At 43.8% G+C, this 18868-nt stretch overlaps 1 protein-coding gene across 2 annotated transcripts in view; it reads right to left on the bottom strand.

Annotated features, from left to right (window-relative positions):
- CPNE5 (copine 5) overlaps positions 1–18868 on the bottom strand; it is a 417182-nt gene that overhangs the window by 25286 nt on the left and 373028 nt on the right. For both annotated transcript variants that reach the window (XM_063453199.1, XM_063453200.1), the window contains exon 20: positions 13068–13141. In XM_063453199.1, the coding sequence (XP_063309269.1) occupies positions 13068–13141 (74 nt within the window). The remainder of the gene's footprint in view (positions 1–13067; positions 13142–18868) is intronic.

Raw genomic sequence — 18868 nt, 5'->3', positions numbered from 1 at the left:
AAAAAGATCTATGTTATTTACTAGCACAACTTGTGGTCTAACTTCTAAGTTTGACTCACATTCATAGGGCATTTGTTCTTACATTAGTTCTGAATTTGTATGATGCTATGATACAACATGGCATAGTGAGCAGTTAAAGGGACACTATAGTCACCAGAACAACTACAGCTTATTCAATTTGTTCTGGTGAGTAGAATCATTACCTTCAGGCGTTTTGCTGAAAACACTGTCTTTATCAGAGAAAATGCAGTGTTTACATTACAGCCTAGTGATTACTCCCCTGGCCATTCATTAGATAGCTACTATAGGTGCTTCCTGGGGCAGTACTGCCTAGTGTGCATCACTGCCATTCAGTGTCTCCACAAACTGCATGGAGACACTGAACTTTCCTCAAAGAGATGCATTGATTCAATTCATCTCTATGAGGAGATGCTGATTGGCCATTTCTGCCTCCTTGACAAACTCAGCCAATTCTATGGGGAATCATTGTGATTTGCTCAGACCACCACTTCTGATGATGTCAGCAGACAGAGGCAGTGCACAGGCAAACGGGAGCAGAGGTAGAAGCTGCAGATTTGAATACAAGTAAGATTTTACTATATTTAGGGTGGCAAGAGAGGGCAAAGGGGGCTAGATGGTGATTTTAACACTATAGGGTCAGAAATATATGTTTGTGTTAGTGACCCTATAGTGCTCCTTTAAGAAAAGAGTGAGATGGGTAATGTATAGTATGGTATGTATAGCTTATATTAAGAGATGGGAAGAGACCTAAAGAATGAGGGTTACATGCTGTAAAGGGAGAATTAATTTGAGACCCACAGATAGGTGGTCAATCCTGGTGATGGAAAATACTGAGGAGGAGAAGATTGAGAGCTATGCAAACAGGAAAGTTAAGAGTCATGGAGATTTTCATATGAGTAGTAAACCAGGAGAGAGAGAAAACAGTGGGGATTTAGTATAAGAGAGACGGTTTGACAAGTGGGAAAAGTTCAGTATGGGATTTGAGGACTGGGGGCACATAGTGAATTAAGAAGCAATGAAATAATGTAAAATACAGAGAATGCACAAATTAGCATTTTGTAAAATATTGTATATATTATATCTCACCATACTGTTTATATTCCATATTATCTACCCATTGCAGCACACATATCTACCAACTTATTGGGTATCTCCTGGGTCTTTTTGAGACCTAGTTATTTTATTAATAGGGCTCAGGAGACTGGGAATCGCAGGTGACTTATAGAAATTGCATTCCACCACACTGTCCAGGGTGTAGAAAAATAATAGACCTATCCTAATTATTGTTTACTTTATTTTTATTGGAATGCTGACAGTCTGTGATTTTTTTTTTTAAATTCTTTATTTTTGTCGTGCAAATGAGATAACAACACGCATGAGGTACCCCAAAGGCAGTCCTCACGCTTTTCTATAAACATTTAAAAACAAAATGGGGTATGGTAATGCATGCACAGATTTTTTTTTTTTAAATTCAGTGTGTATAATGATGTAGCTTGTTACTGCCAGATGTCTGTCTCCAGTAGTCTTAGTAGTAGGGGTAAATATCTAAGGCATGTATGGCCGTGTGTTAGCAAAAATAAGAGAGAGAGAGAGAGGTAATGTGTCTCTAAAGCGGATTAGACGCTATAAGAGCACAGCTCCACATAGATAAGTGGGTGTTAGTGGATACTAGCATGGAGCTGGGGGGGGGTTTCTTTGGGGAGCCTGTGTTCCCAGGTTAATCCCGGTCGTGGCACACATAGGATTGCAAGGTGGGACAGAAGGTTACTATCCTTCCCTGCTAGCGTCGTTTATAATGTGTGGCCTTTGGGTGTTGTCAGAGGAAAGGGAGATTCAGTAAAACGTATAACATATAACTTGTGCTGTGCTAACTGTGCATCTGTAAGATGCTGGCCCCGTGAGGCCCTTTGGTCGTATTAGGTGAGAAGGTAGGATTTAATTGAAAATAAATACAGGAGATAGTCTCCAGAGTCAAGTATTTGCCCGGCCGGGTAGACTCCTATTCGCCGGGATGAACGGGACAGCGTTAGCCGGATCCCAGGTTGTCGGTGCAGATGATGCGGCGTGATTCATTCCCAGTGTGGCCGGTGTTGCCTCTATCTCCGATGCCTCCATCACTCTGATCTGTGTGTTCTGATGCTGGATGAGTAGCGCTCGTGTTGGGCCCCAGCGGTATTTGAGTCCCTTTGACGCCAATATGGATGTGAGGGGACGTAGAGTTCTTCGCCACTGTAGGGTCTGGCGGGAGAGGTCCGAGTAGAAGGTGATGTCCATCTCCTCAAATCAAAATGGGGGTTTGCCTCGCACTGCACCCATAACGGCTGCCTTGTCCTGGCCATTTTGAAATTTGACCAGTACGTCGCTGGTGTTGGAGGCTGTGGCTGAGGGAGGCTTGGGGAGCCGAAACATCCCATCTAATGTAATGCCCCTGGCTTGTTTAGGGGAGAGAAGGGCTGTGAAGAGCCTGCGCAGGCAGTGTGGTAGTTCTGCCTGGGTGGTGTTGTCCATGAGACCCCTGATTTTCAGGTGTTTCCACCTTCTTCTATCCTCCATAGCTGCTAGCTGGTGGCTTAGAGTGTTGTGAGCTGTGGTGAGGGTGCTGACCTGGGTCTGTAGCTCCAGTATGTGGGCTGCATGTTTTACAGTGGTCTGTTCGACTGCATTTAGGCGCCCATTGAATCCCTTAAGGTCCTCTCTAACCTGTGATAATTCAGACGACAGGCTTTGACGGAGGTCCGCCAGCAGGGCCGGACTGGCCCACCGGGATACCGGGAAATTTTCCGGTGGGCCGCGGCACCTGGGGGCTGCTCTGGCAATATATGTGCCACCGGGTGGCCGGTCCGGTGGCACACACTTTGAGGGGGCCGGCCGGCAGGCGGCCGCATTGCACGCTGCAGCCTCATTGGTCCGGCGGCACACCTAATGCTGAGGGCTGAGGGAGGAGCATGTCTCTCTACCATGCTCCCTCGCGGTTCCCACAATCCCCAGCAGCATCCATGCTGGGGATTGTGGGAACCGCGAGGGAGCATGGTAGAGAGACATGCTCCTCCCTCCCCCTTCAGCCCTCAGCATTAACAGTGCTGCCGGACCGGCGAGGCTGCAGCGTGCAATGCGGCCGGCCCCCTGACTCCTCTCAGGTGGGTGGGGGGGATGGAAGTGGGGGGGTGAATAGAGAGAGAGACAGAGGGGGGGTGAAGAGAGAGAGAGAGAGACAGGGGGGGTGGAGAGAGAGAGAGAGAGACAGGGGGGTGAAGAGAGAGAGAGAGACAGGGGGGTGAAGAGAGAGAGAGAGAGACAGAGGGGGGTGAAGAGAGAGAGAGACAGAGGTGGGGTGAAGAGAGAGAGACAGAGGGGAGAGTGAATAGAGAGAGAGAGACAGAGGGGAGAGTGAATAGAGAGAGAGAGACAGAGGGGGTGAATAGAGAGAGAGACAGAGGGGGGTGAATAGAGAGAGAGAGACAGAGGGGGTGAGTAGAGAGAGAGACAGAGGGGTGGTGAATAGAGAGACAGAGGGGGGTGAATAGAGAGAGAGAGACAGACAGAGGGGGTGAATAGAGAGAGAGACAGGGGGGGTGAATATAGAGAGAGAGACAGAGGGGGGGGTGAATAGAGAGAGAGAGGCAGAGGGGGGTGAATAGAGAGAGAGAGACAGACAGAGGGGGTGAATAGAGAGAGAGAGACAGAGGGGGAAGAGAGAGAGACAGAGGGGGGAAGAGAGAGAGAGACAGAGGGGGGAATAGAGAGAGAGACAGAGGGGGGTGAATAGAGAGAGAGAGACAGAGGGGGGTGAATAGAGAGAGAGACAGAGGGGGTGAATAGAGAGGGGGGGGTGAATAGAGAGAGAGAGAGAGAGACAGAGGGGGGTGAATAGAGAGAGACAGGGGGGTGAATAGAGAGAGACGGGGGGGTGAATAGAGAGAGAGACAGAGGGGGGGAGAGTGCCACAGGGAGAGGGGGGAGAGTGAGACACAAGGGGGGAGAGAGGGGCGAATAGAGAGAGACAGAGGGGGAGGGAGAGTGCCACAGGGAAAGGAGGGATAAAGAGACAGAGGGGGGAGAGTGAGACACAAGGGGAGAAAAAGGGGCGAATAGAGAGAGACAGAGGGGGAGGGAGAGTGCCACAGGGAAAGGGGGGAGAAAGAGACAGAGGGGGGAGAGTGAGACACAAGGGGAGAAAGAGGGGTGAATAGAGAGGGACAGTGCCACAGGGAAAGGGGGGAGAAAGAGACAGAGGGGGGAGAGTGAGACACAAGGGGAGAAAGAGGGGTGAATAGAGAGAGACAGAGGGGGAGGGAGAGTGCCACAGGGAAACTCTAGCCCTGGAGCTACGGGCTAGAGTTCACTCTCACCACTGCGACCACCAGGGATTCCTGGTGGTCCAAGTGGTGAGAGTGAACTCTAGCCCCATACAAACACTGCCCACACACACCATACACATTCACACACTGCCCCCCCATACACACACACAGACCCCCATACACACATTCCCCTGCACACACAGCCACCCATACACACATTGCCCCACGCACCCTACACACTGAACCTTTCACACACATTGCACCCCTCACACATTGCACCACTGCTCCTATACCCTACTACAGCCCCATATCCCAGCAGACCCCAGGTAAGTTGTCAAACTGTACTTAAACGGTTTGACTTCTTACTCTGGGAGCGGGTCCCGGCACTCCTGGCACCTTACCCACTACACAGAGCAGTAGTGGTTATTGTACATGGATTATTTCTTTAAATAATCTATAGGTGCCCCTCCTGAGATCAGGCTCTGGATCCGCCACTGATTTATATTATATATATATATATATATAAAATTATGCCTATTATATTTACACATATATTAATGTACATTTATATATGCATAATACACTAAGAAATGTCATTGATATGTACAATATGTAATAAGCAGATATTGGCCCAGTCTTGTTGCTAGGTGCATAATCCAGCACAATAACATATTTAAAGTGAAGAGTGCACCCACAGGACCTCAAAATAAACAAGATAACGTCATTTTTTACAGTTGCGCCCTACATACATTCACCATTTCAGTCCCATTACCAAGCTTTCCTTAATATGTCATGGTAGTTGGACTGAAACATTGGTTATATGCAAAGGCACGTCTGCTTAAAATAAATCTGCACTCTTTTTTTTTAAGCCTATATGTGCTTTTTTTCACGTTGGAGTAATAATTTTAATTTTAAGTTATCTTTTCTAACTCTGTATCTGCACACTATGCTGGCGCGACGCATTATGGGGCTGGTAAATAATTTTTTTCCAGGGCTGCTTTTAATTCCCAGTCCGGCCCTGTCCGCCAGGAGGCCGGTAAGTATTTCTGTAGTGAGCGGTGCTCCCTTTGGCTGCTGCCTGGGCAGGTTTTGGAGGCTGTATTACCTGCTCCCCCAGTGTGTGAAGGGAGTAGTCGTCCGAGTCTTCGGAGAAATCAGCTAGGTCCGTCGCCATGTCAGCTCGTCCTGCTCCCTGCGGCCCTCTCAGGAGATCGCCGATATCGGCGCAGAATCTGGGCCTCTCCGGCCGGGGTTTCTTAGTCTTCCTCCCCATCCGTCTGGTGCTTATTGGGGGGTATGCACCCCGTATTTCAGCCTGTTTCAGATGCTTTTTTGCTCCGTTTACTCGGAGCTCCGGGAGATTGCGACCGTTGCTGTTAGGCGCTAGCTCCGCCCCCCTCGACAGTCTGTGATTTAAATACCAGACGTTGTCTGGCTAAAAAAGGTTTGGCATTACATAAAAGTTAGTGAATATAAATTTTCTCATAACTTTACAGAAAAGTCAACACAAAGCTGTCTTTAGTAAGCCAACATGTTAGAGTTATTAAAAGGATTGTATTTTGCAGTCATAATGCCTATTAATAAAACAACCTGAATGCACATGTGCCACAGTAAGTTATACGTTATACGCAATTCAATGCAGATAATTGCAATTCAGAAGGACATAAAAGGTCCATTAAGTTTAGAAATGCTTATTAAAGACTTTTTGAAACATTATTTTAATATGCAAATGTGGCCCAGATATGACTACAGGAAATCACTGTACTTGTATGTACTTGTATTAAACAGCTTTTATGTCTCATTTTATACCTCAGAAAGTGGTATATATACACACCTAACGCACCAGATGCCAACTTCTGGAGAGGTCTAGAGAATAAAATCCAAACACTCCCTCATGGTACGCTCATTAAATTTTTATTCAGCATTATTAAATCTTCAAATATAATTTATTACATTAATTTTGCTGTTTATATGCAGTATACTATCAAAAATAAATACTGAAACCCTGTGTAGCGGACCCCGGGTAACCCGACCGCTTACCTATGCTAATTCCTTCCTTCAGCCACTCTGAAACCCTTACAACAAGTAGGCATCCCTTTCCCCCAGTAACTGGACAGCTCTGGGAGTACAACTGAAACTTAACTGCCATTTATTTTGTCACACATGGTTTTACAGGCACAGATCCCTACATGGGGTCTCCAATACAATACATCAGGGGTTTCAATCCTAAGAATCCGGAATTGATGAGGGACAAAGCAGCTAGGATAAACTGGGCTGGCAGTGTCTCTGAGACAACCCTCTGTTGGGACAGGAAGAGGAAGGGGGAGAGGCACAGACCAGCAATACATTCATGAAATGGGAGGGGGAGAAGCACAGACAGGCAATACATTTCACTTAACTTTACTGTACAGTCTATAGAGCTGCTGCCCCCCCCCCCCCCTTCCTTCTTTGGAGCTGCATATACAGACACACACACTGCTCTATGTAGAATACTGGCACACAACACAGCAACATCTAGACACATATAAAACAGTCACAAAAATGGCACCGCAAGCTTGTGGTCCGCACCAAACAAATCAGGCCATCCATAACATATCTCCCCCCATAGAAATAGACAGACATGTGCCCGGACCCACCACAGGCCTGCAAAAAGTCTGTTGGACCCCCTGAGCCCTTGGGGGTCCAATGTGACTGGGCAAGTGGGTGGGCACATGTGGGCATGGTAGTCCATGACGGCGTTCCATCACACACTGTATCCTTCATTCATATCCAAACAAAGCCGTAGACAGGAGCTCCCGTAGCGGACAACCACAATCTTAGGGTATGGGTGGCCAAGATAAGTTACCACACAAATTCTTGACATCGACGGGCCTGGTAGATAGCATGTCACCTAAGTGATATTGATTATACATTCTACCCTGCCCCACATGTACTCACGTGTAGACCTATTCTTAGTAAACAGTCTCAGTATGACTAGCATCACTGGCTCTAACGTGGGCTCCATAACGTGGTCTGACGTTGCTGATACTAGTCTAACGCTGGGAAATTTATGCGTAGCATCACCCTGGACGTGGAAGCTTAATGCATCCCCCTGCGCAATTCCCTCATTACGGCTGCTGTTAAGAAGGACATAAAAGAATATTTCATTAAAAAAGACACCGCAGACTTGAGCTTGGGAACTTTAAGGGCTACGCACAAAGCGGTAATAAGGGGCATACTCCTTAGACTAGCAGCTTTTAAAAACAAACGAAAAATCCAGAGATTAACACAACTCTTAGAATCATTGAGGTCCTTAGAACAAAGACATAAAACAAACCCCAATAATGACACCTTGCCACAAATAGAAACAGTGAGGAGATCCATTAAGGACTTACTCTTAGATGATATGGCACAAGCCTTTACCTGGTCCAAGCGGAGCTTTTACGAAAAGGCAAATAAAATGGATACTTTACTAGCTGGATCCCTACGGCCAAAACAGAAAAGCACGCATGTAACCTCCCTACGACATGCAGATGGTTGCATCAGGACTAATCCAGTGGATATAGCCACAATTTTCACTGATTTCTTTAAATCATTATATAATCACTCCCCTATAGACCAAGGCAAACAAAGGGACCAGGGGGATCGAATGAGCATGTTCCTCTCGGGGTTGCCTAAACTGTACTCTGAAGCCATGGCTCTCTTAAACTCGCCAATTACGAGTGAGGAGGTAGACACGATTTCGGGGGTCAAAGGGAACAAGGCCCTGGGACCGGATGGCTTTGATGGAAGCTATTATAAAACCTTCAGGGGAGAACTTTTCTTTTCTTTTTTTTAGAAAAATATCAGATAGGTATCATCTCGAATTTTGTCTGGGGACCATGCCACTCTCTGGGTTGGCATAGATACCATTATCATAATTTATTTCTTTATTTTCCCTGATATTTCTCCCTCATATATGTGAATGATATCTCCTTATTCATAATCCTTCTTAATATGCAATACTATTTCTTCTAAATTTACCTATATCTCTACTTATTATTCGCTTCCCCTGATAAAATTATATCCCTTGCCCCCTCCCTCTATCCCTCCCTCCTGTTACACTGTTTGCTAATTTATTCCGTAGCAACATAGAGTCCGCTTATATTTTGTATCTGTATTTAGGAGAAAATAAAACATTGAGAGAAGGGAAAGGAAGGGAAGAATTGAAAAGAAAGGGTAGGTGGACAGTCATAAAAGGTGGTCTAATATAGTCTTATTGTCAACTTCCCCCACTTCCTCCCCTTCTCCCCCTCTCCCCGTCTCCCACCATTTAAATTCATATATGATTACCCGGGTTTCAAAGTGAGTCTCGGATATCAATTTGATAATGCTAGTTTGGGCTGTATTTAATTGTGGGGTATGGATGAGGGCCTTCTGTTCCACTCCCTTTCAATTTATAAAAGCAAAAACAATGCTACTCTTTTTAATGACTTTAGGGACGGAGGCCTCCCTGATAGGGAAATGTCCTTAGCTACCATAGTTCTGCTCCCAAAACCCGTCAAAGAGCCACTGCTGCCAGAACACTACCGACCCATATTGTTCATCAATCATGACAAATTTTAGCAGATAGATTGAACCCCTTCTTAGTGAAATTGATAGCTGCTGATCAGGTCTGTTTCATACAGAGTAGGCAACTGTTCGAGAACACACGTAGAAACATCAACCTTATCTGGCGATAAGTAGCTACTAACACCCCCACCCTAGCAGTTTCCCTTGATGCTGAAATGGCAAGCCCCTTCCCAACCCTTTCGATTGACCAATAGAATGAGGCGGGGCTGTCCTCCAACGCCCTCTTATTTGTATTATTGGTGGAACCCCCTTCTACAAGCACTCCATAGACATCCACATATTCAGGGGGTTAGAGTGGGAGGACAAGACTTTTTAGTCTCTGCATTCGCAGACGATGTCCTTCTGACCATTACGAATCCCAAAACCTCTACGGTTGCCGTAAAGGAAGTCCTTACACAATATAGCTTAATATCTTGATATAAAGCAAACATGACAAAATCTAGTGCTCTTCCGATAGGTTGTCTGCAGCAGACACAGCATCCATACAAGAGGCTCACTCCATACTGTTAGTCATGCGCTCAATCTTATTATTCAGGAATCCAGTTAAGAGCTGACCCATCTAAATTGTACGAATTGAATTATACTCTCCTAATGAAACTCCTCGTGAGGGACATGGAGAAATGCATAGATAAGCCTATCTCGTGAATAGGATGGATCCACTCTATCAAAATGAATATACTACCGAGGATCCTTTTCCTCTTTCAGGCTCTGGCACTACACGTTAACAAAGCTGGCTTGGCACCATTGCAACAAGCTATTAGTGTGTTTATATGGTGAAACAAATGCCATAGGGTATCCTGACACATTTTGCACTGCCCAAAAAGACAAGGAGGCCTGGGTTTATTAAACCTTTACTTTTATTATGTAGCAGCACAGTTGGCCCAGGTAGCAATGTGGCATGCCCCCATCAAGTAGAGAAGATGGATGGTCCTTAAATTAGTCCTGATGGGAGCAGATCTCACACAATATATTCTGTGGGTGGGTCCCCAAGAAACATAGAGCGCTAATAGAGACAACCTGCCCAGCGATCCTTCATTCGCTTAGGCTGTGGGATGCAACGGCTCAGAAATATGGACTTGTGTCTTCCCTATCACCACTTATGCCCTACCTGAGGAACAGAGCATTTACCCCAGGTAAGGCGGCCCATGACTTTTGCCACTTAGGGCAAGGAGGGTTGCAGAGGATATGTCACACATTTACCGAGAGAAAAGTTATTTAATTTGATATAGTCAGAAAAAGAAGACACCTCACTCCGCTGATTTTTTCAGATACCTACAACTTGCAGATTCCGCAAAAAAAAAAAAAACATATTAGGGAGGCTGCACACACACTCATGTTGTTCTTTGAAAGTATGTGCCTAAATTAATCTATGCCTAAGGAACTGATCACTCAGCTTTACGCTCACCTATGCTCAAAGATGAAAGATTGGGGTCAACTGTCATATGCGGATCAATGGGAGAGGGACCTGGGAGAGGTATTGGAAGGTATAGAATAGCGAGACATATGGGACGCTAGTGGCACCTCCTCCATATGTGTATCGATGCAAGAACAATCTTTTAAGACACTGTTCAGGTGGTACACTATGCCTGTCAAACTCTACCAAATGCAGAAGGTACCGACTGACATGTGCTGGAAGGGCTGTGGTTTAGAGGCACCTACCTGCACATGTGGAAGGAATGCCCTAAAATAAAAATGTTGTGTGAAGCAATTAAAAATGTAATAGGAAAGGTATTCCAACAAGCCCCCAATTCCGACCCCTGGGTGTACCTACTGAGCAGATCGCTGGAAGGCTGGCCCAAACACGAACAAAAGCTGTTGCATAAAATTACACTGGCAGACTATAGGGCTGCGGCGCAACACTGGCTAAAAGTAGACACTCCCCCAATTCCAATTGTAATATGCAAAATAAAAGACACCCACCTTATGGACAGCATTAGGGCCAAAGTAAGGGGCACATCTAAGAGGTTTGAAAACATTTGGGGCCCATGGGATGAATGCCCACTAGTGGACTGACATTGACCTACAAATGACGCTTGCGTATCCAACTCGGAAATGCCATAATTGAGGGCAAGTTAGCCCCTCTTGATGGAAAGACGGCCTGCTGCATTCCACTGTCCCCTGCTCCCCTCCCTTCGCACATCGATTTATGCCCACATGGATATCACACGAAGGGGTCTGACTGCGGTCTTCTATGCCGCAGGAAGACGGAAGTTAATGATACTTTACACACAACCTGCCCTCATCTTCTTACCTGTCTTTCACTTTCAACACTTTATTTTTCCCATATCCCATATTTTAATCATGTTTACCAAATATGATTTAATGTCATAATACATGATATTTACTCTATACAACTTCACTTTATTCTGTAATCACCGAACGCAAAAATAAATAATTATAAAAATAAAATAAAAACAGAAATAGTGACGGATTACATTTAAAGATTATGAGGGCTAGAATTTACCTTTGACCTTACACTCAGATTTGTTTGCCTTTGCCTATTTAACCTTTTGTATTCACCCCCAGACCCAATGTCTTGTTCTACACAATACACCTAAATATATACATATTGTGGAAGCATTGGGAGCTTTGCCTTGAATACAAGATGACATGCAAGCTGATTTTAGGCCCTTAAGGATCTGACAGCCTAAGTCAAAGCCAATGAGTGATGTCAGAAATCACGATAGAGCAGACTAAGTATGTCTGAGACAACTATACAGAGAACACAAGGTAATCATGACATGCAGCAGCATCTACAACCAGCAATAAGAGAGGACGAATAAAACTGCAGGACTAATTATGACATAAACAACCTGTTTATGTTTTAGCACACACTTATTTAAGCACTTCTGTTACCATAGATTTGCTTTTTTATTGATTGTCACAAAAACTTGAGCTCCCCGAAGTTATCAGTTATTTATTTTAGCTAAATATAGGAACAGCTCTCGTTATGAAGCAGGTCTCCCTATTATTGAGCATGTAGACTGGGATGTTATATACTGTTTTAAAAAAACAAACAAAAAAAACATGAGTTTATAAGAACAGTATGTTATTTTGAGATGTGTATACATGTTATTCTTTTTCATATACCGTACTTAGGCATGTTGCATTTCTCACCCTATACACATTTTTCTTCACACAGGAGGCAGTGACTTTAAGAACATCTTTAAAAGCCAAAAGACAAAATATATACTGATAGGGAATTTATAGCTTGTACTATAACCTGCTTTGTTCAATGAAGATCCATAACTAAGTTGTTAAAGCAAGCCAATTACACATTATTGTACTACAGAAACAGTTAATTTGATATGGCATTTTTCATATTTTGTTACCATGACATTTAGAATGTTCAGTTGAACTGGCATTACTAAAGAGCAGTATTGCCTGTAAGCAGGAAATGGTTGCCACAATATTAACCCCTTAAGGACCAAACTTCTGGAATAAAAAGGAATCATGACATGTCACACATGTCATGTGTCCTTAAGGGGTTAAAGGCACTCTTCACTGCCCAACTAAAAAAAATAAAAAAAAACCAAAAACAAACGATATACACCCAATAAAAACATGCATTTTATAAGGCATTTTCAATGGGGTTATATCTAAATACAGCTTTCCCCTTCTTCCCCAGTCCAGATTTTCGGTAGATGTGCAATCACAGATTTCTCAATGCAGCTCACTGAGAACAACCAGGAAGTAACAAGACTGGGAGTGTAACAATGTTCATTTATAAAAGTGAAAAAGTATCTTGAAATATGCACTTTTTGTAAATTTTGACTTATTACATGGCATCTGCCAGGCACTACTGCTTCCCTCCTATCTGCAGTCAGAAGAAGCCAAAAGCTCCTGCTTTGAAGCTTCTGTTACTGCTTCTGAGCTAATCTCAGCAGCGCAGGATTAGTGCATTGGCTGAGAGCATCAGCTGACTATTGGGCTCGGACACAGAGATTCCAGCTCTTTTTAAGTCAAACTACTTACATGAGAGGGGCAAGGGCACTCTTGGCATTATAACAACTACAGTGCCACCCTACATCTTAATCACTTATGTAAGCCATGTTCATTGCTCATCCTTGCACACCATCAAACAAGTTGTCAATATTAACATGACTGTAGAGACACATGCAAATTATAAATATAAAACCATATAATGTAAGTACATACCTGTACAATATCTCTTTCAGCCAGCTTTCCTCGTGATGAGATTCTGATATCGTCACCATCTAATTCTACCATGGCTAAAAAACACAAATTGGAAAAAATAAGAGATACAGAATAGGCCAGGTAACTTAATGCATTGCCATGCAACCATCTGTCCATACTCTGGATTCCCATCATCAGATTTGTGCTTCTAAGTCACCCCACAAAAATAGAAAATTAAATTCAACAACTAAGTAGGTCTATCTGCCTGATTAAGTGCTTCCAAAATAGGCACACTACTATGATTTATTTTTTTCTTGTGATAAAAACCAATTAGTTTATTAAAGGCTGGCATTAAAAAAACAAAATAACACCTGGTAAACTTTACATAAAATTTACATTTCCTAGTGTTTACTCACTTGCTCTGGCAGGAAAATCTCTGAGCAAATTGAAAAACTTCCATCGAATTAGTCAGAGAGAGAAATTTGAAAACGGCGGTAATACTTTAAAAAATACAATAGTTTTGTTTACCTTAAGGTTACAGTGCTCTCTCGTACCACATACAATATCTGCAGGTATGTATTATGCTTTGAAACTCTAATACATACCACTGCTCAGCTTTTGTTAAACAGGTTCACATTTTTTTAATAGCCCTACTACTATGATGAACCCAGCGTCTCCATCTGCTAAGTCGGCAAGATCTACAATAGGTCATACGTGAGCATTTTTCGTTTTTTTTTAATTCCATACTACAAAAAAAGAGTGCATGGAGGGTACAGTCATATGGCTTCTGTGTTTTGCAGCCCTCAAGACCGGTCCGGCCCTAGATCTCCATCGAAGAGAAGGGATAAACCGGCGGCCTGCCCAGGATATAGCGCAAGAACTTTGGATAACTGCAGGCTATGCCCTAAGTACTTATCCATGATTGCAGAAGAATCGGAACATCGGAGGTTCTTCAAGCTTCTACCTCATCAGCCCAAGCCATAGCTTATTGGATAGGGCCAGCAGAGGTTGAGAGGATATCAGAATCCAACAGAGGTAAAAGACCAAGATGTGAGAACTTCGGCCGGGACTCCAACTTATCTGAAGAGGACTTCAGACACACCGCTGGTTCCTTAGCATTTAAACCATCTCATCCAGTGAGGAAGAGTTCATGGAACAACCTTGCTCCTTAGACTCAAAGACCATGGAGCATTTGATCATGGCAGTTAGGAGAACATTGGATTTACCAGAAGAAGTTAAAGAAGTTTCAGCTTCGGAGACCTTCACAAGAGAAGACCTTCTTTCCCAGGTCACAGATCTATTAAGGAGCTGATTCGCTCAGAATGGAACAATCCAGGAAAAAGGATTACAAGTCAGGGCAGACTTTCCAAGTTGTACCCAATACAGGAGGCTGATTCAAAAATGTGGACGGCGGTCCCAAAGATTGATGCTCCAATTATTAAGGTTGCAAAGAGATCCATGCTTCCTATTGATAGCAATGCTTCACTGAAGGAACCTCTGGATAAAAGAATTGATGCAGATCTTTCTAAGGTCTTCATGACAGCAGGCCTGGGATGCCATCCAGCTGTTTCTATTTCTGCTTTGTTCAGAGCATTGCGTTCATGGATTCTTGATTTGGAAGAAGATATGGAGGTGTGAGTAGACGTCAAATGGCAGACTCCTTAAAGGATATCAGACTTGCCAGTGAGTGGCTGTTAGAATCTTCCACCGATCTCATTAGAATTCTGTCCAAAGTCATGGCACATTCCATTACTGCCAGAAGGGCGCTGTGGTTAAGATCCTGGGGAGCGGACCTCTCTTCCAAAAATAATTTGTGTACCATTTTTGGGTGAGGTGCTTTTTGGCAGACCACTGGAAGAAGCTATTAAAAAAGCAGCTGAGGTCAAACAAGTCATGCTTCCACAAGACAGGCGACCAAAGAGATCGCAACAGGACCATCGTCCATACAGGGTTCAAGGTGGCTATAGAGGTAGCAAAACCTATAGACCCGGCAGAGAATACACTCGGTTCTCCAATTGGAAGAGTGGTCAAACCTCAAAATCTTCCAGACCCAAGACTCAAAACTCTTCCTTTCGCCCCAACAAGCATTTCTGAAGGTGGCTTACGCCAGGTCCCTCATGTAGGAGCACGTCTTCCAGAGGACCTGGAGAGTGATTCTGGATGCCTGGGTAAACTCCATAATCACAGAAGGTTATTGTCTGTAATGCGAAGATTCTTCCCCTTCACCAAGGTTCGTCAGAACAAGACTCCCTATCAACAGACAAAAGAGAGACATCTTGACTCTTTATATAGACAATCTGCTACTGGAACAGGTCATTATTCCTGTACCTGTGAAAGAAAGGTTCCAAGGGTTTTATTCTCTCCTGTTTTTTGGTCAAGAAACCAGGAGGAAAATTGAGAAATATCCTAGACCTCCATCAGCTCAATCTTTCCTGGAGGGTAAGAAGGTTTTGCATGGAATACATCCGTTCCATCATTCCAGTGGTTCACCACAGGGACTGGTTAATATCGGTCGATCTAAGGGATGCATATTTCCATGTTGGTGTCACTGCCAGACATCAAAAGTTTCTCAGATTCTGTGTCAAGAAGGATCACTTCCAGTTTCAGACTCTTCCCTTTGGGATAAGTACAGCCCCAATGACATTCTTGAAGATTCTGGTCACTGTTATTGCTCTCCTGAGAAGGAAGGATGTTGCAGTTTTTCACTACCTCAACGACATCTTAGTAGTGGCACCAGACTTCGAGATCATGCTTCAGCACAGACATATGGTCCTCAAGACTCCCTCTCTTATTCGCATTCCTCTCGCTCTGAAAACTAAACTTCTTTGGCTATCTTGGGAAAACATGTCCAGAGGTTTTCCTTTAAAGGAAATAGATTAGGTGGTCATTACAACAGATGTCAATCAGTACGGATAGGAAGCATATCTGGGAAAATTATTCTTCCAAGCAAGATGGCATCCAAGGACTCAGAACCTACCTTCAAATATACGGGAGCTGAGAACAACGTTTCTGGCACTCCTCCACTTCCAACACCATATCCGGGATGCCTGGATCAAATTGAGAGTGGACAACATGGCGGCTGCCGCTCATATCAATCATCAAGGGGGTACCATGAGTATCTCACTAAGGAAAAAGGTGACGGCGATCATGACCTGGGCCCAGCTACACGTGGAAGGCTTGCGTGCAGTCTATCTCCCGGGAAAGGAGAATGTTTTAGCAGACTTCCTCAGCAGACACTAAGTGGAGGCGACATAATGGCATCTTTCAAAGTCAGTGTTCCAGCAATTGGTCCTTGCTTTGTGTCAAGGAGATTCCATCCATCCAAAGGCAATGGATCAAGTTGCCCTGTCAATGAAATGGTCTTTTCATCTGGCTTATGTCTTTCCCCCCATTCCTCTTATTCACACTGTTCTGAGGAAGATTTCCAGGGAATGTTGCAAAGTGATAGCAGTAAATCCCTTCTGGCCACAGCGCCCTTGGTTTCCACTTCTAAAAAGGCTAGCAGTGGGGGAACCTTGAGAGATTCCAGTTTCCAAGGATCTACTGACCCAAGGCCCTGTATTTAATCTGGAACCTCACAAGCTCACACTTCAGGCATGGCTTCTGAAAGGCAATCCCTAATTGAACAAGGCTTATCAGACCAGGTGGTCTCAACTCTTTTATGTTCCAGGAAAATTTCTACTTCCTCTACTTATCATAAAATCTGGGAAGCCTCTGCTTTATGGAGAAATTCCTCTGTGCAGGACTTAGGTAATCCTACCAAGTTCTGAGTTTCTTGCAAGCTGGCCTGGTGAAGAGTCTTAAGCTTAACACCCTTAAAGTGCAGTGTTCAGCTATATCTGCTCTTTCTGGAATTCGATGGGCCCTTCATCTTATGGTGGTTCGTTTTTTTACAAGCTGTTTTATGTATTAGACCTCCTTTCAGAAAATGTTCTGCTCCTTGGAATTTGCCTCTGGTGATACAGGCTCTGACAGATTCTCCCTTTGAGCCTATTGGTGAAATACATATGCAGCTCCTTTCCCAGAAGACCCTGTTGTAATTGGCTCTGGTCTCAGCAAGGAGAATGTCTGACATCAGGACTCTATCTGCCAAGGAACCTTACACTTCCTTCTTCAATGATAGGGTTGTTCTCCGCCCAAGACCTGAATTATATCTTTCCATCTCAATCAGGAAATTGTCTTGCATGCCTATTTACATAATCCATACAGAAGAGGCAAGGTGTCACATGCTAGACCTCGGAGGTGTTTGTCTATGTATATTGAGCGTTCTGCTGCTTGGAGAATATCTTCTCAATGGTTTGTTATCCCATGGGGTTCTCGCAAAGGTGAAGCTGCATCAGTCTCCACTCTCCGTTCCTTGACGATTACTGCTATTTCCAAGGCTTTTTTGTAGCATGTATTTCCCTCCCTGTGTTATTATTGCTGAGGGAATCCCATATGTTATATGCTGCCATGATTAGCCAGGAATACGGAAAATGTATTCATACTTACCATAATTTTCTTTTCCTGGCTATTATTCATGGCAGCATTTGATTTTCCCACCCTCTCTTGGATTTCTTCTTGTTACTTGACTGAGTAGTGGTTGCTACTGGGGTCCCTATTATACCAGGGGAAGGTATGGTTAATTGTTTAATTGTTTGTTTTTCCTTTCCTGGAGGTTAAGGGGAGGAGCTAAACCCATATGTTAAATGCTGCCATGAATAATAGCCAGGAAAAGAAAATTACGGTAAGTATGAATACATTTTCCGTATTCTTTGGCTTTACAGCTTTTTATATTGTGGGTCTTCTTTTTGGGTATGGCCTCGCGGTGCTTTGATCCTCCCTGGAATTCAGTTATGGATAGATGCTGGTACAACATTGGATCATTACAATTGGATGCATTGACTTGTGACATGGAAATTGGTTCGGTTCCAGCCAGGACCTTGAACATCTCTGGGATATGTTTTGCATGTTGCTTTGTATTAATTGTTTTTGTTCTCACTTGTGATGTATGTATATTAGATATTAGTGTCAGAGTTAAGCCTTTTTGGCACTCTATACATATTATTTGTTCTTATTGATTTGCATGTTCTCGTGATTTAATATATTCCTGATTACGACATGATATAGATGTTCTGATCACTACATTTTCGTCTAACATTTTGCTTGGAGACTACTCATAATAAAATGCATTCTATATAATTATAGACTGATTAGGCTTATATCTTGGGTCGGGTGTTTACATCATTAGTTGGCTCTGTTTTTTTCCTTTTTGTTTTTTCTTTGTTCATTTTCTTTTGTGCTTTTCAAATTACATTATGTATCCTGTCTGCCTTCCATTTTGCTGTCCATTATATAGTATTAGCTCTGCTTTTATGAGGCATGACAGCCACCGGTATGTGATGCCCTTCACGCTTTGTTCATATGTTTTTTTGAGGGTGTAACGCATCCACCACTCGCGCATGTGCGGCATGTGATTCGCGCTTTCTTTGGGATTTTCGAAGTTGGAATGCATCGTGCGTTGCACATACTGCTCGCATCCCCACTGAGGTATGTGTTCAAAGCGCTGCTAGCACATGCGTGTCAATTTGGACCCAACATCTTTGCTCCATTCAGGCGTGGAACGCATATTTCGTTCCACACGCTAGTTTCACCTGTCAATGATAAAATATGTGCCTAAGGGTTGAGTGCTCAATCGTCAGGGTCTTCGATCCAGGAGTTTGTTATGGATACCGATTGAATATATCTGGTTTAGCTGATTATTGGTACACACAGTCGTTCTATTGTACTAACAAGGATTTATGGATAGCAGGAGTTGTTGAGAGGTAATTCTCTTTTTTTTC

The sequence above is a fragment of the Pelobates fuscus genome, chromosome 1 (genome assembly GCF_036172605.1).
Source record: "Pelobates fuscus isolate aPelFus1 chromosome 1, aPelFus1.pri, whole genome shotgun sequence".
Lineage (NCBI taxonomy): Eukaryota > Metazoa > Chordata > Amphibia > Anura > Pelobatidae > Pelobates > Pelobates fuscus.
Note: the sequence above shows the minus strand (reverse complement) of the source record. Positions and strands in the feature narration are given on the sequence as shown.